The sequence below is a fragment of the Alligator sinensis genome, unplaced genomic scaffold, assembly GCF_000455745.1.
Source record: "Alligator sinensis unplaced genomic scaffold, ASM45574v1 scaffold1242_1, whole genome shotgun sequence".
Taxonomy (NCBI): Eukaryota; Metazoa; Chordata; order Crocodylia; family Alligatoridae; genus Alligator; species Alligator sinensis.
In genome coordinates this window covers 156,158-178,864 of record NW_005842833.1, presented here as the reverse complement: position 1 = coordinate 178,864, position 22,707 = coordinate 156,158, and the positions used below count along the sequence as shown (strand labels likewise).

At 49.7% G+C, this 22,707-nt stretch overlaps 1 protein-coding gene across 1 annotated transcript in view; it reads left to right on the top strand.

The window, feature by feature from the left end:
* The window catches only part of CORO2B (coronin 2B), a 112,440-nt gene that overhangs the window by 68,326 nt on the left and 21,407 nt on the right, over positions 1-22,707 (top strand). Inside the window, 1 exon segment of the mRNA XM_025191583.1 lies at positions 16,867-16,983. Coding sequence (XP_025047368.1) covers positions 16,867-16,983 — 117 coding nt within the window.

The following is a 22,707-nucleotide window of genomic DNA, read 5'->3' as shown; positions in this document are numbered from 1 at the left end:
AGACTTTCCATGAAATTCAGGTGCGTTGGCTATGCCTTGGTGATGCATCACAAACAGGCAAGTCCAAAGAGTTTGGACAAGTCCTTGGAAAGTAGCGTAATGTACAGTATCATGGCACGGGTCCATCCAAGCCTAACAACCCATTGGGCAGATGTGGTTTAGGCACATGGCTTGCTGTAACCAGCAGCACCTTTGGCTGGCTGCCCCAACAGCAAATAGGCAATTTGCTTTAGTTGATTATTTCCCCTGTTGCTTGAAGGCGAATGTTTTTGCCTGCTGGAGGATGACTTAATTTTTGACTGAGATCATATTCTCCAAACTCAGCCAACTCCTTGCGAACGATGGGCCGCTTACATTTGTAACGGTCCCCATTTTTAAGTGTTTACCACTTGCATTGCACCTGTTCTGCAAAGCTCCCAGCCTTCGCCCAGCACAGGAATCTTTACGGGATCCAGAAGCATGCTCGGACTTTTTACGGGACCTAGAAGAGGCATTTGGACAGACACTGAAATGTTTGCAGCAAACATTGGTTTTTTCCCATTTTCTTGGCTTCCTGCGAGTTGCTGTTTCTGCCTGGGTCAACTTCCAACCGGGTCAGTGAGTCTGTCCGGTGTTTGCCAGGTGGAAGAGCCTATAGACACTCTGAATGGCCTTGGCCTGGCTTGACTCCATCCAAATGGCACTCGGACCGCACAGCTGCTGTAGGCTCAGGAGTCTCAGCTGCCGAAGGCTAAATGTGGCACATGCGCAGTACGTAACCAGGAACCCCACCCAGGGCAGGATCCGAAATAACGGTGGAGAGGCAGGCAGGGTTTTTGTTTGCTTGCCTTTATTTATTTTGGAGGAAACAAGAGCTTCCTGTGGCTGTTGCCTTCGATCCATAAATACACAGTTCTGATGGAAACTATTACGTCGATGCAACCAACCAGAGAATAGAGAAGGTTTGGGGAAAAACATGAACTTAATGACACAAAAAAAGGCAAGAGGTAGCCATGCCAAGCTTGCTGCTTGTCTGGAAATTATTCCAGTCCGGGAATGACTGTAGGTAAGTTTTTACACCTCACTCTTTGCATCGCCTTCTGCCAAGTGGCCTGGAGAGAAGAGTGCAAGTGGCACATCCCATCCTCCCACATCAGAGTCGATTGTGGCAGCTTTACGACAGGGCTGCCATCCTCCACGGCAAATACGATGGCTGGTTTACCACTGAATGCTGCATGGCATCTGCAAAAGCGCTGAATCTAGGTCACGGTCATATCTCCATAGGGACCCCTGGAAGCAAGACCTGAGCCTAACGGTAGCAAGACCACATTACCACTCACCCTGCTGTTGTTTCCTGAACTGCTGACAGCCTCCCATTCAGAGTTGAAACAGCAATCCCAGCTGGCCAGTCGTAGGCACAACAAAAGCTGTATTTATGCAGCGAATGATGTCTCTTTTCATTTAACTGTTATTCAGAAAGAAAGGCTGCATGATAACCAGTCCCTAGATGCCTGTCATCTTCCATTAATTCTGTTCCTGCCGTTTGCTTAAATACCTTAGGTGCGAGACACAGCGTCGAACCGTGCTCCTCGTGACGCAGGCACCCCTGCCTCATCCTGTGGCCCTTTGCTTGTTTCCCACTCCCTAGTGGAGCCGGTGTCACCTTGAGCTAAACTCGTCCTCTGCAAGGGTGCTCGCAATTTGCACCTGTTTGGGACATTGGAAGATCAATGCCCAGGGGTGACCCGATCGGAGCTGCCCTACCAGAGCGGCTTAGCTGCCCTAGTCCTTGTGCTGCTCAGTGGTGAATCTCTGGTGTCGTCTGTGTGAAGCCCTTGGGAGAAGCAGCGAGGCCAGGTGGGCCGGAGGACAGGCAGCATGCAGAGCACGTCGGCACCCAGGAAGAGCTCTCCCCCTCTCCCTCCGGGGCATCTGTCTTCTCTTATAGAGAGCCAGACAATCCCCACCTCCATCTGCAGCCAGGCACAGGAGTTTGTTGGATCCTGCTGGAGCCAGCAAGGGGAACCACAGCCCCAATGGTAGGCTGCTGCATTTTTCTGTCCCCTGGGAAGCTCGGTCAGACTCATAGTGCCTGCTCAGGCGTGCAAGGCAATGGAAATGCAGCCCTGCAAGACCCTGCATGCAACCGCTGCTACTGGAGCTGTACGTGCTGGTACGTCCCCTGGGTGTGCTGGAAGCTGAGGGGGCAGATAGTAATGCCATCATGACGGGACCCTCGTTAAGAGTTTTCAGGGCATCAAGGAGACCTGCCTCAAGCCACCGCCTCTTCTATGACAAAGCTCCTTCTTTCATTGTTTTCTGCATGGAAAAAAAAGTTGCTTTTCCTCTGAGGGAGCGGAGTAGTTGTAGCCAGGGTAGGGAAGGACCGGCTGGTCTGTTCACCAGGGCTGCCTTTTTGTATGGCCCTGGGTTTGGTGACGTACCGCTCCCCAAGAGACTCTGTGAGCCAACTGCTCCAGGGCTGGGAGGAAGGCGAAGGAGTCCAGGTGCTGAAAGGACGTGTATTCATGAGCACGAGAGAGCTGAGGTTGGCCTGAAAGGCAAGGGGCTAGCTGTGCACATCTCCAGGGCACGTGTCCTGCCACGGTTCCCCCTGTCCAGCTTCTGCTGCTTCTCCTGCTACCCTTTGCAAAGGGTAGGATGTGGGGGTGATATGGAGGCTGTCCCGCGTGTCCTTTCGAGGTTCCCTGTCAGCATCCTCCCATCAATCGCCGCTGGGTGAGATGAAAGGCATGCTCCTGTCATGACCCTGGGGCCGATGGGTGGGCAGCTATAGATGTTCAGCATTGTGGTTTCAGACATTATCCAACTCAGAATTGCAAGAAACCTGAAGCCTGTGCAAGTTTGCATGGAGAAACAAAGTCGCATGGATTCACCTGCCCCCGAACGGCCCCGGGGGCTGCAGCAGCTCCCTGGGAAGCATGAGGCTGTGGTTCAGCTCCGTGCTATAAAGGAGGGACTTGAACCGGGGTGTCCTGTACGCCATGTGGCCGCCCTCACTAAACACTGACCTGCGAGCGTGTGCAGGTGTGGGGTTGCGACCACAAAATTGGTCCCGAGCCCAAGAAACCCTTTCTGGTAGATACGTGCCTGTCCCAGTCCCAAAGCTGATCTGGATCCAGCCAGTAGCCTTTGGCACGGTCTGAACAGAGTTTTCCAATTCATTCATTTTACAAGGAATCGTTCTCCCCTGCTGTGCGCTCTGGTCGTGTCGTCAAGTGTCTGCCAATGCAAAGTTGATAAACATATGTCATTTCTAAGCATTTTTCCCTGAAAATATCTGTTCCACCTCCCTCCCCTAGTAAGAGATGGTACACTTTGACCTCATCTCTTCACCTCTTCCTTTTTGCAAATGATGACATCCCGAAGGTGCTGCGGTGCTGAGATGGTCATCACCCAATTAAAACCGTATCCTCTTACAATTCCTTCCATAAGTAAAACCATTAATTTGTTCTTTTCCCTAACATCCATCACCATAGGATCGAAGCACTTTAATGCTCACTGGTGTGATGGATCATTTTGGGATATCACTGAGTTTTGGATGCGACACATTTTGATTTAAACAGCATCTGAATCAACTTTGGCTCGTCTAGAATCAACCTGGTTTAAAATGAAATAAGGATGCCCATGCAAGAATAACTCTGGCTTTACCAAATCTGTTTAACCAATTTACAGTCTAATCCATCATCAAATATTGTCAATTGACTGCGGGTTTGTTTTTTTTGACTGGTCAAAGATTATAGCAATTTTACAAGAAAAACCAAAAAGCGATTTCACAAAAAGCAAAACCAAAATCCAAACAAAAACCAAAAAACAATTTTACAAAAAAACTTTTTGTAGTTTTCTTGAGAGAAATATGATTTTTTAATTGTTTTTGGCACATTTCTTAATGGAAAATGTGTGCTTTTTATGTATTATTTGGACCTATTGGTAATTTTTTACAATTTTTGACTGATATCTGACCAGTCAATTGACTGGTCAAACACCCAACCTTGGTTTAATCTAGCCCTATTAGTTAAGAGGGGGTAACTTTCTTATGTAGACAGGCCTTCTTTTTTAAGCAAAAAGAAAAAGGTATTTATTCTTTGAATCCCAGCCACTAAAGAAATATATGAAGCATTTTCGTAGGGAAACCTCTCTCTCTCCTGTTGCCTAGGCATAACTTTATTAGTCAGATACAAAGGTTAAGTAGAAATGATGAGCAATTAATGGGAAGCTGGCTCCTGGGAAAGCAAGACGTTTTGGAATTAGTATGTCTGTGAGATTTTTAATTATCCTTTTATTATTGCAAAGTCTTTCTTCGTGGTTTGTGAGCAGGTTTTAAAATGATTAAAACTAACACTGAATAGATACCACAAAGTGTTTATGTGAAGAGGTTCCTGAATTTAAAAAAGAAAGAGGGGAACAAGTGCTTCAAAAGAATTTGTAGCTCTCCAGAAATCAAATAAGAATTTAGACAGGAACATATTCTTTTTATTTAAAGGTATTGTGGCGGAAAGCAAATTATCAGAAAAACTCATGAATGTTTATACTTGGCTTATTCCAGCTTTTGCTGCTTTATAACCAAAAGGGTTATCCAACTGGGGAACTGGGATACTATCACAGGACTCATCTGGCCAATAACAGCACGACATGCTGATGCATGAGGATAAGAGCATATCATAAGAGCAAATAAAGGCAATATCTCTTTGCAAACATTAGATGGAATAAGCAAGGGGGATAAGAGTTGTAAGAGCAAAGTCATAATTAACAGTTTTGACTTGGTTTCAATGAGGCCAATAGCATAATCTTCCCAGCTACTTGCTACCTGCAGCCCGTGCAAGAAATCCCTATATTTATAGTTATGTCTATAGGAGGTTCAGGGATTTGCCTGGCTCCAGTAGTCTAGTTCTCTGGGCACACTTACTGCACAGGAAACCTCCTACTTCAAGCAGTGCTCAGTAACACATGTAACATGGTCTGTAGCAGCAGACCCACAGTGCTGGGGTCTCTCCAGCCCCTGAAAAGGTGCTGGTGGCTCTGTGTTGCTCCCTTAACACTGCAGTACAGTCCTCTCATAGCCTCACGGTGCTGCTGCCTCCAGCCTTGCCATCCTGGGCATCTTAACAGACCCTGGGAGAGTCCTTGGCTGAAGTGCCCAGTACTTTTTTTGCCTCAGTCTTCACAGGCCAGGTCAGCTCCCAGACTACTGCACTGGGCAGCACAGCTTGGGGAGGAGGTGAGCAGCCCTCAATGGTGAAAGGACAGGTTAGGGACTACTTAGAAAAGCTGGATGTGTACAAGTCCATGGGGCTATATGGGATGCACCCAAGGGTGCTGAGGGAGTTGGCTGATGTGATTGCAGAGCCACTGGCCACCACCTTTGAAAACTTATGGTGATCAGGAGAGGTCCCAGGTGATTGGAAAAGGGCAAACATAGTGCCCATATTTAAGAAAGGGAAAAAAGAAAATCCAGGGAACTATAGCCTGGTCAGCCTTACCTTAGTCCCTGGAAAAATCATGGATCAGATCCTCAAGAAATTAATTCCTAAGCACTTGGAGGAGAAAAAGGTGATCAGGAACAGTCAGCATGGATTCACCAGGAGCAAGTCATGCCTGACCAACTGATCGCCTTCTGTGACAAATTGGAGGATTGGGCCAAAAGGAATGAGGTTCAACAAGGACAAGTGCAAAGTCCTGCACTTAGGAGGGAGCAATCCCCTGCACCGGTGCAGGCTGGGGGTGATGGGCTGGGCAGCAGCTCTGCTGAAAAGGACCTGGGGGTGACAGTGGACAATAAGCTGAATATGACCCAGCAGTGTGCCCTTGTTGCCAAGAAGGCTACCAGCATCCTGGGCTGCATTGGTAGGAACGTCGCCAGCAGATGGAGGGCAGTGATTCTTTCCCTCTATTCAGCACTGGGGAGGCCACATCTGGAGTCCTGTGTCCAGCTGTGGGCCCCCTACGACAGAAAGGATGTGGACACATTGGAGAGAGTCCAGCGAAGGGCAACAAAAATGGTTCAGGGGCTGGGGGACAGGACTTGTGAGGAGAGGCTGAGGGAAATGGGCTGACTTAGTCTGCAGAAGAGAAGATGGAGGGGGATTGAATAGCAGCCTTCAACTCCCTGCGGGGGGGTTGCAAAGAGGATGGAGCTAGACCATTATCCGTGGGGGCAGATGACAGGACAAGGAGCAATGGGCTCAAGTTTCAGCAAGGGAGGTTGAGATGAGATATTAGAAAGAATGTTCTCAATAGGAAAACAGGTAAAGCACTGGAACAGGTTACCCAGAGAGGTGGTGCAGTCTCCATCCTTGGAGGTTTTTAAGACCCAGCTAGACACAGCCCTGTCTGAGATGACGTAGTTGGGTCTGGTCCTGCTTGGAGCAGGGGGTTGGACTGGCTGTGCCCTCCTGAGGTCCCTTCCAGCCCTCATTTTCTATAAGTCTATGATTCTGCTACCATTAGCTGAGCACCCTCTCCCTCTCTCAGGATCAGCCTGTCTCCTGGCTGCCTTCCCTAGGAGCCTTTAACTTCCTGTGGCCAGCTACTCATCCTTTGCAGCTAGTCTAGGTCTCCAAGGCAGGCTGCAATCACTCCTGGATGCCTGCAGCCGGCTGTAGTCCCTGCCAGCTTGCAGACTCTTCCAGCCTGGAGTGCGCAATCCGCTGCAAGCCTTTGCCAGCCATCCTGCTGCAATGCCTTTAACCTTTCTCAAAGGGAGCAGTGAACTTTGAAGTTTCCTTTAGTCAAAGGATCTGAAGCAATGAAAAATTCCCGCCAGATGAGGCTGACACTGATGATGGGGCCCACAGCCCTCTTCTATACATCTATGCCAACCAGAAACCTTCCTTAATAGTCCTGTGAGCAGGTGACAACTGTGTGTATAGTAGCTGTTGTTCAACTTGCTGGTTTTGCTCGGTGAAAAGAAACGTATACATTTGACAGAGTCGGCCTCGGTTGGTTAGGAGGTGGACACTTAATTTTAAAATAAATAAAATGTGTAGAAGCAGGTGAGATTTATAACAATAATTCAGCACCTTTTAAATCAGATTTCTTGAGCGTGGTTTTGTTAGGAAGGCCTGTCTGCATTAACGTGCCCCAGTGAAGACGAAGATCTTCCACTGAAACTCACTGGAATAACAATGAAACTCTGTTTTGACCTTGCCGGGACTCCAGAGTCACCGACATTATTAACCACTTCCAAGGCAAAGTTTCCTTTTCGTTCCTCAAGCAGCCAAATGTCTGAATGAATGTGAAAAATTCATGGACCTTTTTCTTCATTTCCCCAAAGACATAATCAAAATAATTCTCTCGCTCCAAAATACTACTGTTTAATTACTCCACTTCCCACGCAAACAAAAATTGAACATTTAAAGTTGCAGAATTACACTGCGAAGCACATGTGATGAAAAATGTCAACGTTTACAGAAGCCTAAAGGCAAACCATTACTCAGTAGAGCAGTTCCTGAGTTGTGCTCCCGTACTGGCAGGAAATGGTATTTGGGACACAGCTCAAAGTAGCCTGGGGGTTATAGATACAGCCTCATCATGTGGTTACAGGTCCACGAGGGCTGAATGCGCAAAGGCTTATGAGGTTCGAAATTACGGCATGAAATCACTGTTTTTTTCATATATCAGCATTAATCACACGTGTTTCGTTTGTCCATTGTTTTCTGATTGCTGCAGCTCTCGGGTTCTGCACGTTGACCTCTCCTTTTGCCACCCAGCAAAAGGTCTATTAAACCAGGCACTCGCTGCCTCTGTTACTATTTCACCCATGCATATCTACTCCCCGCGTGGCAGTGGGAAACGGCACCTTAACGAGGGAGGCCAATGGTTTCACCAGTGTCGGGATGTTAGGAGTATCCCACCCACTGGTTTTGAGAAATGCCAGCATTTTTTTTATTTGCTTTAGTGGAAAGCATCAGATTTGGGGGCGGGAGCTGTTTCGTTTCCGAACTGCATGATGTCCTTCAGAAAACCTAATGAATTTTGACAAGGATCATCAAATCTACTTAGCAAAGGAAATTACTCAGCTGGTAGCTCAAAATTAAAGTGCCTGCATATTAACTTATGGAGTTAAAAGGTCTGTCCTCTCGGAATTGAACAGCTGTTGCATAAATTTCTACTCCAGACAGTGAGTTAATAATGTCGCCTTCATGCAAATATGAAAATAGGTGGACAGCTAGATTATCTAAAGCATTTTGGTAAGTGATGGCTGTTATAGCACTTACTAGAATAACCTGTAAAACTGTGCTTTGCATTGCAGTAATTTGCAGCTAGCTGGTAGGCAGGGAAAGGGGAGGGTCTGAATGACTGCCATGTGTTGCTAGAATACAAAATATCCTAATGTGCCTTCTACTGAAATTACTGAATAGTGGCTTTTTCTGGACCTTGCAAATCTGCTGTTCTGCCTTTCCAGGGCCTATAAAAACCTCTCACTCCCACAGAAGGTCATTATTTGGCTGTTTGCCTGTCCTAGGGCCTAATTCAAAAAGATGTCTGGGTGAGAGCTGACCTTGCAGGATAAAGTCACAATAATGACAGCCAGGACACGTCTACAATGCCCGTTCCTTCACTGTGATCGGAGAGCTATCTCCTCAGCTGTGCCCTAGTCAGGGAGTATTATTTTCATGGATTGTTTTTTCAGTGCAAATGGAAATATTTTAGTTTGGGAACATTGCCACTGGAGTTGCAGTCCAAACACGTCATGCTCCTCTTCCTCCCCTCGGGGTCCCGCATTGGACCACAGCTACTGCCATGACCACAGTCTTCCCTGGTAAAGGAGGGAGGTGGAACAGGGAAGCCCCTTGTCATGGTCCCGACAGCAGATGCCATCCCGCAGGGAGCCAGGCCTAGAGAGGGCCAGGAGCAAGGGTTCCCATGTCGTCATTTCCAAACCAGAATATTTCTGTCTTTAATGGGGCTTTTTTGATGAAAACGAAACCTTTTTGCCAAAAATGTGTCGCACCCATGCACGCTGTGTTCCACAAACGATGGCATCCTGCGTGACAGAAGCCATTGCTTCAGGTAAGGTCATGCCTTGAGAGCAGGCGGGCTGCGGAGAGGCATAACTGGTTTTATCTGGGGACGTGTCATTGTCCACAATCACTAGAAATGACAGACGATTCCTCCCACTGTACTTAGCAAAAGCATCCGTTGCTGTGGTGCTAGGAGCCAACGGGTATAGCCTAAGACATGTCTTTGTCAGTGTGAATGCAGCCTGCCCCAGTGCGACGGGCTTGTGGCATCACGGGTCATCGAGTCCTCTCCTGCTAGACGGACTCAGGCAAAGTAATCTCCAGGGGTGATTTACTTAAATGCACTCCACAGTGCAGAAGGTGAGATGGGAAAGGGGGAAAGGACATCCATAAAAGCATGTCCTTATTGTGGAATAAAAAGGGGTCCGTGTCTTTCTTGCTTTGTGATTCTTGTGCAACGGGGGTGTCAAATGCACAGCCCATGGGCCAGTTCCAGCCCATGGAGCTGGTCTTTCCAGCCCACCAGGCTACCAGTGAGCCACCAGAAGTTGGAGGCATGGCCTGGGAGAGTGGCCTGCTGCAGGATAATCTACGGCCCTTGGCTCTGGTGGACATGGCAGTCAGCAACAGGAGGGTGAGCAAAGGCTGATCAGAGAATCATAGAGAAATTGGGCAGGAAGGGACTGCCAGGTGCCTCTAGTCCAACCTGCTGCCTGAGGCTGCATCATCCCAATCCAAACCATCCCATTCAGCCCTGGTCACTGTCCAGACACTTTGCCCATTGATGCTGCTGCAGCTAGCTGCCTCCTTGGCCACTGGGTCTCTGCCACCCGATGGTTGAGCGGCTTCATGCCCTGTGCGGGAGCCGGGCTGCCAGAGCCCAGCTCAGAACTACTGCTGCCATCTCTACCACTGCCATGCGCTCCTGGCTGCAACCACACCATGCCCTGGGCTGGATCTGGCCCGCTTGGAGCCCCACCGTCTGGATCCAGCCTGGGACACAAAGTGAGTCTGACGCCTCTGCCGTACAGCATTTCTGTGGCTTAATGAGGTCAAAGTCAGTAGATTTCCCACCAGGGAATGCAAAAGAGCTTCTTGGATGGCTTTGGGATGGCTGTGTTGGCTCAGTGCAGCTTTCCCAACGGTTCCCAGTGCAGGGGTTCACCAGACTGGCAGCAGTGCTGAACTCGGTTTTTCCTAGTTATTTCAGTGCAGTCCAAGGCCATTTCAGTCAAGCATAAACTGCAGAAACCAGCAGCCCTGGAAGAGAGGAGGCTCAAAGACAGGTTACTAAAATCTCCTCCACGCCCCCTATTACAGCACTGAGCCTAGTTTACCTGGAATTAGACTATCAAGGCCTTAAAGCATTGCACAGAAACAAAGGAAATGCGATTTGAAAAGAAACCAGTTCCGTCTGGCTCCTCGAATGCCCTCTCGACTGCAGATCCCGTGTGTTTATTGCAAGATCCCCGTCTGTGACAAGAGGAGTCAGAGACGTTGGAGGAAGGGTCGCTCGCTAGGAATTACGTTCATCTCTATTCTCCGTCTCTATGGCCTTTATATTTTGTCTGTGATAGCAAAAAAATACAATAAAAAATCTAGATCTCATTCTCAGCCCATTTACATTTGTGTCAAACTCTTTAGACCAGTGCACTTTACCCTGAGCTACTCAGTCAAGCACTTTTCTGCCACAATTAGGGAAGAGAGGAGGGAAGTGATTACTATATATTCTCCTTTTTGTCCCCAAAAAACAGCTGCTGGAAATTGGAGTGTGCATCATATGCAAGGAATACGGTTAGAGCAGTTTCTGCCTCTTGGTGGGCAAAAGTGAAAGTAAATTCTGGGCGTGTCTACACGTTCATTAACGTGCCATAGACATCATGCAAGGAAGTTTACTACTTCCTTAATATAGGACTAACTAAATGCATAGTACCTGCAGTTACTGTGCAGTAGTGCCAGTGCACAGTTATTTAGTGCCGCTTACTGTGCATTAGCCTAATAACACTGCTCAGTAGGCGATTAGCACGGTTTCTGCCATGACACACTACTGTGCAGTGTTATAAGGCCATGTGGGTGTGCCCTCTGTGCGTGATTCGCAGGGAGCAGAAATGTGATCAGGCTCAGCTCCCTCCCTCACTGCTGCTACTCAGTGTGCGCATCTACTCATGCATTTCGTTTGGGATCAGTTTACTCCCGGAAAGGCGTCTACACATTCAGGGAAGTGGGAGCAGATTTGCTGTTGATGGCAGCAAACTGCTTCCACTTCCTGCCACCACCGGGGGAGGGGGCTCTAGGCTCCCCTCGGGTGCTAGACCAGGGGCTGGCAGGGAGCACTGGCCAGGACTGGGACATTACACCCTGCCCCCAGGGTGCTGCCTGGTGCCGGGGTGGGGATAATGTCCCTCTGCCCCAGCAGCTGGGAGCTCCTAGCCCTGGCTCCCCGATCAGTGGCAGGGGACTTGGAAAGAGCTGCAGGGGAGGGGCAGGTCCCAGTTCTCGCTGCTAGCTGCCCCATCGGCAGATTGGGGCAGGGGGCTGGGACCTACCTCACCCATGAAGCTCTTTCTAAGCCCCATGCCTTGGTCACCCAATTGGGGCTTGGGTTTGGGACCTGCCCCAACCAGGACACTTCCCAGCCCTCACTCCCCAATCGCGATCTCAGAGCGGGGGGCTGGGAACTCCCTGCTGCCGGGGCAGGGGGACATAGCTGCTGCTTGGGCTCCAGTGACAGAGCCCACCCTGGCAGCAGGCAGTTCCTGGGGGCAGGGAGCAATCTCCCACCCCCCAGTGGAGGACTGACCGGGAACAGATTTGCTTCTGGTCAGGCGTCTACACAAGCGCTATTGCACCGTTACTAATCAAAAGTAAATTTGCTACTTGCATTTGCAGGTAGCAAATTTACTTGTGGTTAGCAAGATTTACTCTGTAGTAAGCACGTGCACATGTAGTTGCACATGCTTACTGTGCAGTAAACTATGCTACTGTACAGTTAAGCATCTCACCCAGTTAGTACAAGGAAAGATCTTTTCCCCTTTCATTCTGGCTTTTATAAACAAGGTGTGTATCTTATTCTGGTGCTGGTTTTTGGTTGTAGCCGTGTTGGGCTAAGGACATAAGCAGGCAAGGTTCTTTGAGTAGCTACGATACCTTTTGTTAGACCAACTGAGTAGTTGGAAAAAATGTCCTTGGCAAGCTTTCGGGCAGAGTCACCCTTCGTCAGGCATGGGGAGTCTCTGCTGGGCTGAGACTCCAAGAAATGAAAACTTTTCATTTTCATGGAGTCTCCGAATAGCAGAGTTTCATTTCTTTTCACCAGAACAGTTTTCACTTCTTGGAGTCTCAGACCAGCAGAGACTCCCCAGGCGTGAAGAACGGTGACTGCGCCCGAAAGCTTGCCAAGACCATTTTTTCCAACTACTCAGTTGGTTTAATAAAAGACATCACAGCTACTCAAAGAGCCTTGCCTGTCTTATTCTGGGGCATATTGTATGCAAGATAATATGGTAACTCAGAATACATCAGGTGGAGGAGCTGAACAAGGAGCTTGCTTTGGAGGATGCACTTAAAAAGTATTGCAAACAGCTTTAGTGAGCTCACGACCCAGGTAGGACGAGTGGTTGGGAAGGAAGAGATGTGTTGGGGTTGCCATCCGAGGACACAATTAACTCCGTGGAATCGTCCCTTCCGGCACCGGTGCTATTCAGACCCTTCCAACGCTGCTGCGGGGGTCCGACAATGCCATGGGAAACGTGTCCAAAGAGCGGCTTGTTTGCTTTTACTCCTCAAACTCTAAAGCAATGCATAATAGCACTAATGATCTCCAACTGGAGCACTTCCTGTGGAATTAACCACCCTCGCCTCATTCAGCCGTTCATTAATCCCTCAGAAGTGCCCGGTACATCGATCATGATTGCTTAATTAAACAAAGTTACCAGACAGGTCAGGACAGCTCAAGACAGCAAATGAGTCTCGTAGAAGCTGAGAGTCTGAAATGGCTGGGGACGAGCTGCTGGTTCTCCTGGGTCCCTTATGTTAGGCCAGAGGCAGAAGCAGAAAATTGGGATCTCTGGAGTGATCCAAGCCCCAGCATCAGAAGTATCCCACTGGAGACCAGCAGTCAAGGAGCAGGTGGGTAGCACTGCCCCTTTCAACAGCTCCTTCTCCATTTTGCCATCAAATCCGGACCTGGCACAGTTGAAATGGGGCCTAATATAGGTTAAATTCATGCTGACTGATGCTATCAATCAGTGGAGTAAAAAGGAACCACGCACCATATGTTTAGGGAATTCGTGTTACGTGCCCTAATTAAAGGGAGGCCCGGCGAGTTAGAAATCCGGCTACTCATTGGAAGCGCACGAAACGGGACATGGTCCTGGACTGGTCCTGGACATCAATGAACGTCTATAATGGATTTTATTGAAGGGCAGAGGGGAACTATTGAAAATGACCCTGTTACTCAGCCAGCGATGTATCTAAAAATGTCCATTGCTTCATGCCTTGAAAGTAATAATGTTGGATACCCATTTTTTTTTACATTGCTAACTGGAAGCACGCAGGTAACCAGTTCCTCTAGGTCTCCAGAATAGCTTGACATACGTGTTGGGTTTAACGGCTGATTTCAGTGAAGCTGATTTGTTGGGTTCAGTAAATAAATACAATAAACCATGTTTGAAGACAAGAAAGCAAATGCTGGGATGCAGGTGACTGCAACGCACTACCCACTCCGTGGCAATCTCTGCTGACCTAGATTTTGCTGTCAGAAGGAAGGCATTTTCAGCGACGCAGGCTGCTACCACCTCCTGATGCCTGCTAGAAACATCCAGGTTACTTTGGGAGCCTCAGGCGCTGCGAGGAGAGAGCAAGAGCCAGCACACTTCTCCTGGGAACGACTGCTGCGCAACCTGCTCCGTCCAGATTTGTTTCCCCAACTTTACCCCGTGCTGTTGTCTCCCTGCCTATTCAGAGTCATCACTGGCTGAAAGCGGTTTTCAATGAAGTGGACAATTTTGCAATCAGTTCTGTGTTGGTTGAAATCGGTCGTGTTTTGGTCCAAGTAGAAAACTGAAAAATCGGAGCCGGGGGAGGTTTTGCAAAGACCCAGTACATTTCCTAACGTTTTGCCCCCTCCGCTAGCTGTCCGCCATCCTCCGTTCCAGTCACAGGCCTGCATCAGACCATCACCACGGTACCGGGGTAGTTGGCGTTGGCCGTCTCCCCGGTATGTCATTGGCCAAATTTGCAGCTCGTCTTGTAATTTTGCATTCTAGCTTTGCCCTGTATTTTCTTTTAAAATGCACATTAGATGCTCTGAATAATATAGGAACCTTGTCTCAATAATATAGGCACCTGACATCACAGGGGCACATGTCTTAACATTTGGGCCTGAAGATCTGTGGGATGATGGGCCGTCTCATGAGTGCATCCACTGCCCCGATCCCTCATTGGGCGCCTCTATCTGCTGCCGCGATCCCAATAACGATCAAAGATATAGAGGAAGCAATTAATATTCCTCCGAAAGCAAACCGAAGGGACTGTTCGCACCTGCTGGACCTCCGCTGGGCTGGTGACGGGAGCGCTGAGTAATCAATGCGTTTAGCAGCTGCCCCGGTTGTGGCGTGTTGCGAGAGTAACGCAGCCCTCCCGGCTGCTCTGCCAGACCCCACACTAGACTCGCGTCTCGCGGGGAGGATGACCGTCTGCTGCACACTGTCTCCGCCGCCGCTCTCCTGCGCTCTGATCTGATGGCCGTGATAGAGAAATAAACCTGCCCACGCTTGAGGAAGCAGCAACCCCACCACATGTCGCTGCGGCAGTCACCGAGACTACCTGGCAATTAGCAGACGTGCTCAGTGGGGGCAAATTAATTCAAATCATCTCCCCGGGGAGCCGTGTCTGAGGACCGAATCCCCGTGTCTGGCATGTCAGGATCTGACTGCTCACAGTCGTCTGCGCTCCCCGGGAATCCAGCTAGACCCCTGACCCCCAAAGCAAGGCGGCGGGCAGGGCAGCCCTAGCAAACACCCCTCCTCTCCCTTGTGCAAGCAGATTGTGAAACAGGGGGTTTAATGCATTTTTACAAAGGATGCCTACGGACCTGTCGCACGTGTACCTGATTCACTAGTAGACGACCGCTTGCTCCTGGGTGCCACCTTGTTTGCACTGAATGCAACCAGGAACTAAATGCTTATAAAGGTCGGTCTTGAAAGCGTCATCAAATATTTAACGTGTTTCATGTTCTGACCTATTTTGCTTTCAAGCCTTAGAAAGCTTGACAGTACCTCCTAGTGGACACAAAGAGCCCAGGCGTGGAGCTTGTCAAAAAGGATGGACCGAGGGACATCGAAATGCCCGAAGCCTCCTGTCCAGACAAACAGATCCTTGGCTCCTGAACACAGCGGGCTTGCGAGGGAGCAGTACGTAGAGTCGTTGTTTCACAGCCGGTGAAGACGGGGACGTCTTTGCACTGGACCGAGGACAGACACACGAGGGGCTGTGCATTCAGGTTGCTCCTTGCTGAAATCTCTGAGTGAACTGTGCTCTTGCAAAACTTCACCAAAAGTCATGTCTGCCACCAGAATAAAAGCAAACATTTTCTGATCAGAATCTTCACTGATCGGGGAAAAAAATCACATCGATAAGGAATGACGTATTATGACGTTTAAACAAAAAATCTCCGGTGCTCCTGCTTTCGAAGCCATTACGTGTGGTTGTATGAAATATTTTTTTCAACATACACAGCATGGTCACTCTCCCTTCAAAAGTTTAGGAGGAGAGGACCCCACGGTTTAATTCCCGATGTAATGACTACGTTACGCCACTTGCAAATATTCGCTACGGGAAGTTTCTATCGCCAATCATATCCCTTCCTCCCAAGAACTCTGTAACAGTCACAGGGGATTAAGGACTCAGGCAGGACCTCTACATTACCAGAGCTGCAGGTTTTATTTTTATATCCCTTTCCCACAAACACGACGCAAGTAGCAACCTACAGCTTGGAACATGTCGAACGATAAAAATAAAACCATTCGTCTGTCAGACTTCTCCGAACTAATTTGAACTCTCCGATGGACGCAGCATCCTCTAAACTCCTGAAAGTCCTTCACCATTTTTTCTAAGATACAAGCCTGCAGGAAACCGGTTCAAAATATTACACCAGAGGACCCGAAGGACATTGTATAGCGAAGGGGAAGGGGCCTATGAATATATTTCTTAATTTAGGAATAGAGAGTGACCTAGAAGGGGAAAAGGAACTTTCTCCAGAAAGCAAGAGGGGGAAAAAACCCAGAACTGTGTTGCCGGATTTACAGCACAACAGGGTGAGTATCTGGGTTCCCTCGAAGCTGAATAACCCAGATGGCTGTTAAGGCAAACCTCTCTGCCTGAGCCTCAGCCCCAGAGTCGTGGTTTGGTAATCATGTCTCAGCGGGCCCCGACAAGTGGTCCATTTGCTCTTGATTCGTTCTGACTTTGTACCTCTTGCCTGACTCACTCTCCTTTGCTAAACTGATGTTTCTCCCTGTACAGCAGCCTGTGGGCAGAGTGGTCTAGCACCAAGCAAGCCTTTCCTGCTCCTCAAAACCACCTCTTTCCTTCCAGCTAGCTCTTCGTGGCGGTGCCTTTTTTTGCTCGCTTTACAGATTCCACCTGCAAACCGGCTCGGAGGCCCCTGGCAATGTCCAGAGGAAATCAGCCGCTCTTAGATAGGTTTTGCACGTGTGCAATCAGCCTCGCCATGTGCATCGATGTGGTGGAAAAGCAGGTGAAACCCAATCTCGTCTCTCGGTAACTCAGGCCCGAGGAAAAGAGCGGAGTTACTGAGCAGCCGCTCTCCTCTTGACGGATGGTTGAGTTATGAAAAGGTTGGGAGGGGACTTGTCACTGATCCTCTGTTTCTTGATTGCAGACGGGCCGGATCGAACCGAACCACCCCAAGGTTTGCGGCCACCAAGGCAATGTGCTCGACATCAAGTGGAACCCGTTCATTGAGAACATCATCGCTTCTTGTTCAGAGGACACTTCGGTGAGTACAAACCATGTGAACTGAGGGCTCCTCCGGTGTATAGATTTCAGCGGGAGATGAATGTGAACAGACTGTACTTCCCTGCCTGGTGTCATCACTTTGGCAAGCTAATCGGGGGCTCCTGGATTGGTCTCTTGCTCGTTAGCACGCATCGTTAGCCCTCTGGGGAGCTTAGCGGGGAAGGTACCCCCCATGAATCCATGCAGGGCGTTCCTCTCTCCATAAATATAACCCTACGTGCTTGGGGCACGAGCTCCTACAGTTGCATGTGTGTGTGTGGTGCAGAAGAGGTGTGTTTTAAGCTCTAAAGGGATGCATGCAAAGAGAGGAGGAGGAGGAGACCGGCCGCGTGACTCAGCAGCGATTTGGAGGAGGCATCAAGTTAGTTCTGTAACCCCCCCCCCCCCCAGTTTGTTCTGTTTTGTTTGCATGGCTATCGGGGTCCTTAGTCATCCTCCCAGGAGCAGGCGAGGGCCCAGGGCTCTTCCGCAAGACAGGAGATGAAAGGCGGAGGGATTTGACAGGCAGCAGGAAGGAGTGGGCTGGAGCCCCAGGGGAAGCAGAGGGATGAAAGGGGAGACAGTCATGGGTGGAGGGAGGGAGGGAGGGCTGGAGAGGAGGCAGCAAAGCAGCTGGAATTTATTTGGTGAGACGACTTAGCGAAGGGATTTAGCGTGTTGGCCGCTTGCGGCTCTCCAGCCTCTTCATCTGTCACGGACAGGCCATGTGGGACCAAGGTGACCCGGGACGGGACGCCCTCAAACATCTGGCCGCCGCAATGACTTTGCACCGGGAAACATGCTGTTATTCCAGTTCAGCTCGTGAGAACGCCCTCGACCAAAGCTTTCCCTCCCGTCCCATCTCCGTCCTGTCCCTCCCGAGCCCATAAGGGTCCAGCTACATTCTGCAGATCCAGTCCCTTCCTCTCCTGCAAGAGCGGGGCACGAAAAGGGGAGAGACCTCCCCCGTTCCAACCCCATGGCATCTTTTCCACCCGCGGCCTCCTCGATCCGACGGGCTCTGAGCATGCATCTGCAGGAGCGGAGGGCATTTCCCGCGAAGGAGGCAGGTTGGCAGTCAGGGGCATGGTTCCTGGACATCAGGCCCTGCCACGAGGAGGCCGACAGCGCGGGGTGGGGGATCTGCTTCCAGGAAAAGGCTGGAGCTGCACGTTGCCAACTAAGTAGTTTGCTTCAGCAAATCTCCCGGCGAAAGAGGCACCGTGGGCGTATCCAGACCCTTCCTGTCGTATATGTGCGAGGGGCTCTGCACAGCGAGCTCTCTGCAGATCTCCGGCTGATGTCTGGCCGAAGCAGCTCCCTCTGCTACTCGGTGATGTCATGTATTGTTGGCGTCCTAGCTTTCCCTTTATATCCCCGCGCTGCAGATAAGCCGTACGGCTGCAGACAACAGTGTCTTGTTCCCCCCCAACAGCAGCGCTATGATTAATCCCCTCTTACTCTCATCAGCAGAGGGGCGGCAGCGATGCTAACGATGCAACTGTCACGATGAGAGAAGAGGGGCCTGGCAATCTGCTGAGGCAGGAGCTCGGTCGTGTCTGTTCAGCTGCCGTTTAAGGCTGCACTTTTGCTTTGTGGTTGCTAACGTTTCCCCCTTGGACAGTGCGTCGGAGCGGCAACTTGCCATCGCCCGCAGAAACCTGCGCCTCGGCTCCCCCCAGCAAAGCCAAGAGCCTGGGATGACCCGGGTTGTAACGGGGTACCGTTCTGCCTCGATACGCCTTGCTGTATCATTATATATTATCATCTTAATGTCTCGTCCTCTGCTCCTAGTTCAGCACATTGGCATTTTTTATTAACTGAAACCTTGTCGGGAAGCTTTGGACTGAGGGGAAAATATTCAGATCGCAGCCATGAATCACTGAAAGCTGTCTCCCTCTTTAAATTATAACCAATTTCATACCGTCAGCTCAGAATATTAAGTGTCTGGAGGGTACTTTGTGATCCATCATGACCAGTTCATTTAAACTCAGGAAATCAAGGTAGCCACCCACAGCCTCTAGTTAATGGTCCTCCTCTTGGTTTTTGGTCTTTTTTCATTTTAGAGAAGAACAGTCATTTTGGTCACCATTTTATGATGCAGGCACTCGGTCTGGTCTTGGTTGAAGCTCAGCAGACATCCGGGATCTCCAATGCCTACTGTATGGGTTTGGGGAAAATATTATAATATGGAAAGGGAGTTTGGAAGCAGTGCTGTAGCCTTTACCTCTGGGACATGGTCTAATAGGTGCCCTTGGCTTGCACTTTCCAGATGCCACGCTGCTAGAAGGTATGAGAGTTGCTGAAGACATGCCAGCCAGGTTCCTGTACAGGGTTAACTGCTTGGCACCAAGACTCTGCTTTTCATGTGTTGAATGAATGAACCCATGTGATAGGATGTTCTGCCTCCTGGCATGTTATGGATGCAGTGCTCAGATTTGATATTGCAAATGCAGCTAGTCACGGAGTACCATTCACCGTAGCAGTTGCATGTGCTGCACCTTAGCAGTTGTTGCTCCCTAGTTGAACTTCCTTGGACATCGTTTTCCGTAGGGACATCCCTTGGAGGAACACTATTTCATCTTCTAAATTGCTAACGCCGTCCATGTAGCAGGCCGCCAAGCCCTGTCTAACAGTCTTTAGTAACTAGTCTGACCACTTCAGCCCATTTCCAGGAGCTAAGCTGCCCTTCTCAGAGGGTCTCCATTGCACAGCTCACCCCAGAAGTTTAGTGGTTTATGGCACAAGCTTAAATTCAAATGTCTCATTCTCACAGGGAGAGGCGGAGACCTCATATGACACGTGCTAAACCAACCAAACAGAAAACTTTTCCCCTGGAGAGCCCTGTCTGGCTGCCTCTGAAAGTTTAGTGGTGCAGTGGGCTAACTAAGGGATGCTCAGGGATTTTATGGACCCTGCTTGCATGGTCAGCCGTGGTCTGATTGCTGTCTCCCAACTTGTTTAATGGTGAATCACCTATAGTGTGACTATAGGTATATAGACTATAGCTCCATAGTCTGGAGAAGAGAAGACTGAGTAGTGATTTAACAGCAGCTTTCATCTACCTAAAGGTTGTTTCCAAAGAGGATGGAGCTGGGCTGATCTCAGTGGGGGCAGATACAGGACAAGGAGCAATGGGCTCAAGTTGCAGCAAGGGAAGTTGAGGTTGGATATTAGGAAGAACTGTCTCATCAGGAGGATAGTAAAACACTGGAGCAGGTTACCCAGGGTGGTGGTGCAGTCTCCATCCTTGCAGATGTTTAAGACCCAGATGGACAAAGCCCTGGCTGGGCTGATGTAGCTGGGACTGGTCCTGCTTTGAGCAGGGGTTGGGCTAGATGTGGCCTCCTGACATCCCCTCCAAACCAAATTTTCTATGATACTATGAACTGGTACTGGATTATCTAATCTTCAGCAGGCAGGGAGCAATTCAGGTTGCTCGCTTCCTGCGTACCCGATCCAGCCGTAGCTCAGAGCATTTGGGAAGAAACAAGGCATGCACTGGGTGTCTGTCACCCACTGCTCTCTCAACCCCTGCACTGGCTTTTGTTCTTTGCAGCTGGGTCTTTCGCTTTGATGTGCTGGAAGCAAGTGCAAGGTTGCTGATCCCTAACCCTCAGAGAGTAGTGAGAAGGTCCCTGGATAATGTCTGTTTATTACCTAATCAGTTGGACTGCGCCTAGCTCCAGTATCTGTTTCCATTTGGTATCATTGAAGGGTGCTTTAGGCGTCCTCTGACTTGGGGATGTATTACAATGCTTGCATCATGTGAGGGATAAACTGCTTAGAAATGCCATTGATCCATTACAGATTCAGTATGCAAGGTTGAAGGCAGTGTGCACGGGGCCAGGCTGCCCAGCTCCTCTTGCAGTTAGCCTGCATTAAGTGCCGTGCCCTCTGTCAAGAAGCTGCCTGGCCCTTGCAAGGAGAAGGACAAGTTGCGAGAGAGAAGGATTTGGAGGAAAAATCAGTCCATTGGCCTGCGGTTCGAATGCAAGCTGCAGTAGCTGCACCTCAGTAGCTTATTTAATAAAGAGCCGCTTGCCTTCCTGAAGCACCGACTCATCTTGCATTATTACCCAGTACATGGAACAGGAGATACGGTGGCAGGGAACAGGTCACTGAAAACCAATGCAAGACAGCGAGCGTGCGATTAACATGCAGACAAAGCTGTGCCCGGGAACAGGGCGAGCAGGCCGCCGGGAGAGACGCAGGCTAGCAGGGATGCGTTTCAGACAAAAGTCTTGCTCAGCCTGGGAGCAGAGGGAAGAGCTGAGTCTGCATGCAGAGATGACCCTGGCAGGATAACGTTTGGCAAAATCCCAGACTAGCAATGGGATTATTTATTCCAGAGAAAAGAAGATGGAAGGGGAGGGAGGTGGTTAATACACAGTCCTCAAATACCTGAAGGTTGGATATAGGTAGGATGGTGATTGATTAGTCTGTGTGGCCTCTGGGAACGGGACCAGAGCAGTGGTCTTAGCTTGCAGCAAGGGAACCTGATATGAAGAAAATCTTTCTCAATGTGAGGGTGGTTGAGCAGAGCAGGCTACCCAGAGAGGATGTACCCATTCTCAAGAAAGATGAATTCAAGGTAGAGCAGAAATGGAAACAGCTTTTCAGCTGCAGTGGATGATCGGGGGAATGGTAAGATTGTTTTACGGGGAAAAAAATTAGAGTTTGGGTCATTTAGCCTAGAAAAATGAAAGGGCTTGGGCACTCAGTACATTTATACTGCTAGCATGGGCAGTTTTGTGCACCGATGTAAATTATATCAGGATTTCGGCTTAGCTGCTTGAAGGTGGTTTTATTTCGGTGCCTTGCCACTGGGGGGTGGGCGAGCAGGAAATAGTTTCTTTGCCTGTAGCACGTGGCTGGCCCAGGACAGCTGCAAGCATGCAAGACTTGAACTGGTAGATTTACCCATGATTTCTCTCGGGATAATGATGCCTCCGATTCAGGTGGAGTTGGCGTGCTGCGGCTGTGATGGTCCAGGACATGTCTGGGAGGCAAGTCAGATCAGCAGCCTGCAAGTGGTGAGCAAGTCTTTGAGCAAACCGAGGCCGTGCCTGGGCTCTGAGCCATTGAGCCGAGCACTGGAAGAAGTCATGATGCATTACCAGCAATGGGGAACGCACGGCCTGGTTTGACCAGGGCAAAACCATTCATTGGAAATGTGGTGTCAAGCTAAGCCATCAAGCAACCAGGCCACATTGCCACGAGACCACCTTGCCACACCTCAGGGCAGTGCTGCGAGCTCCAGGTGCCTACGGGCATCACCTAGCCTCAGAAGTGGGCCAGAGCAAACTGGACCAGGCATTAGAGGGATTCCCAGGCATCGAAGTAGTGGCTCCTACACTCCTCTTACTGCAGGAGGAGGAGGAAAGAGGCCATCCAGGGCCATGATCCCAAGCTGTGACAACTCCTATGCAGGCGCGCGGCATGGAGCATTGGGCTGATTGCAATGCATGCCACCAAGGAGAACAAGGCATCAGTCCGTGGTCCTCCCAAGCACTCCAGCTGGGTCTTGGGGAACTCAGAGCCGCTAAGGAAATGCCCGGAGCAAAGGTTGTCCAGACGTGTATAGGGCTGGACAACTCTCTTTTCAGATTCTGTGTGCACCGCTCAGAAAGCCTGTGAGACCCGGATTCATAGATTCATAGATGCTAGGGTCGGAAGGGACCTCAATAGATCATCGAGTCCGACCCCCTGCATAAGCAGGAAA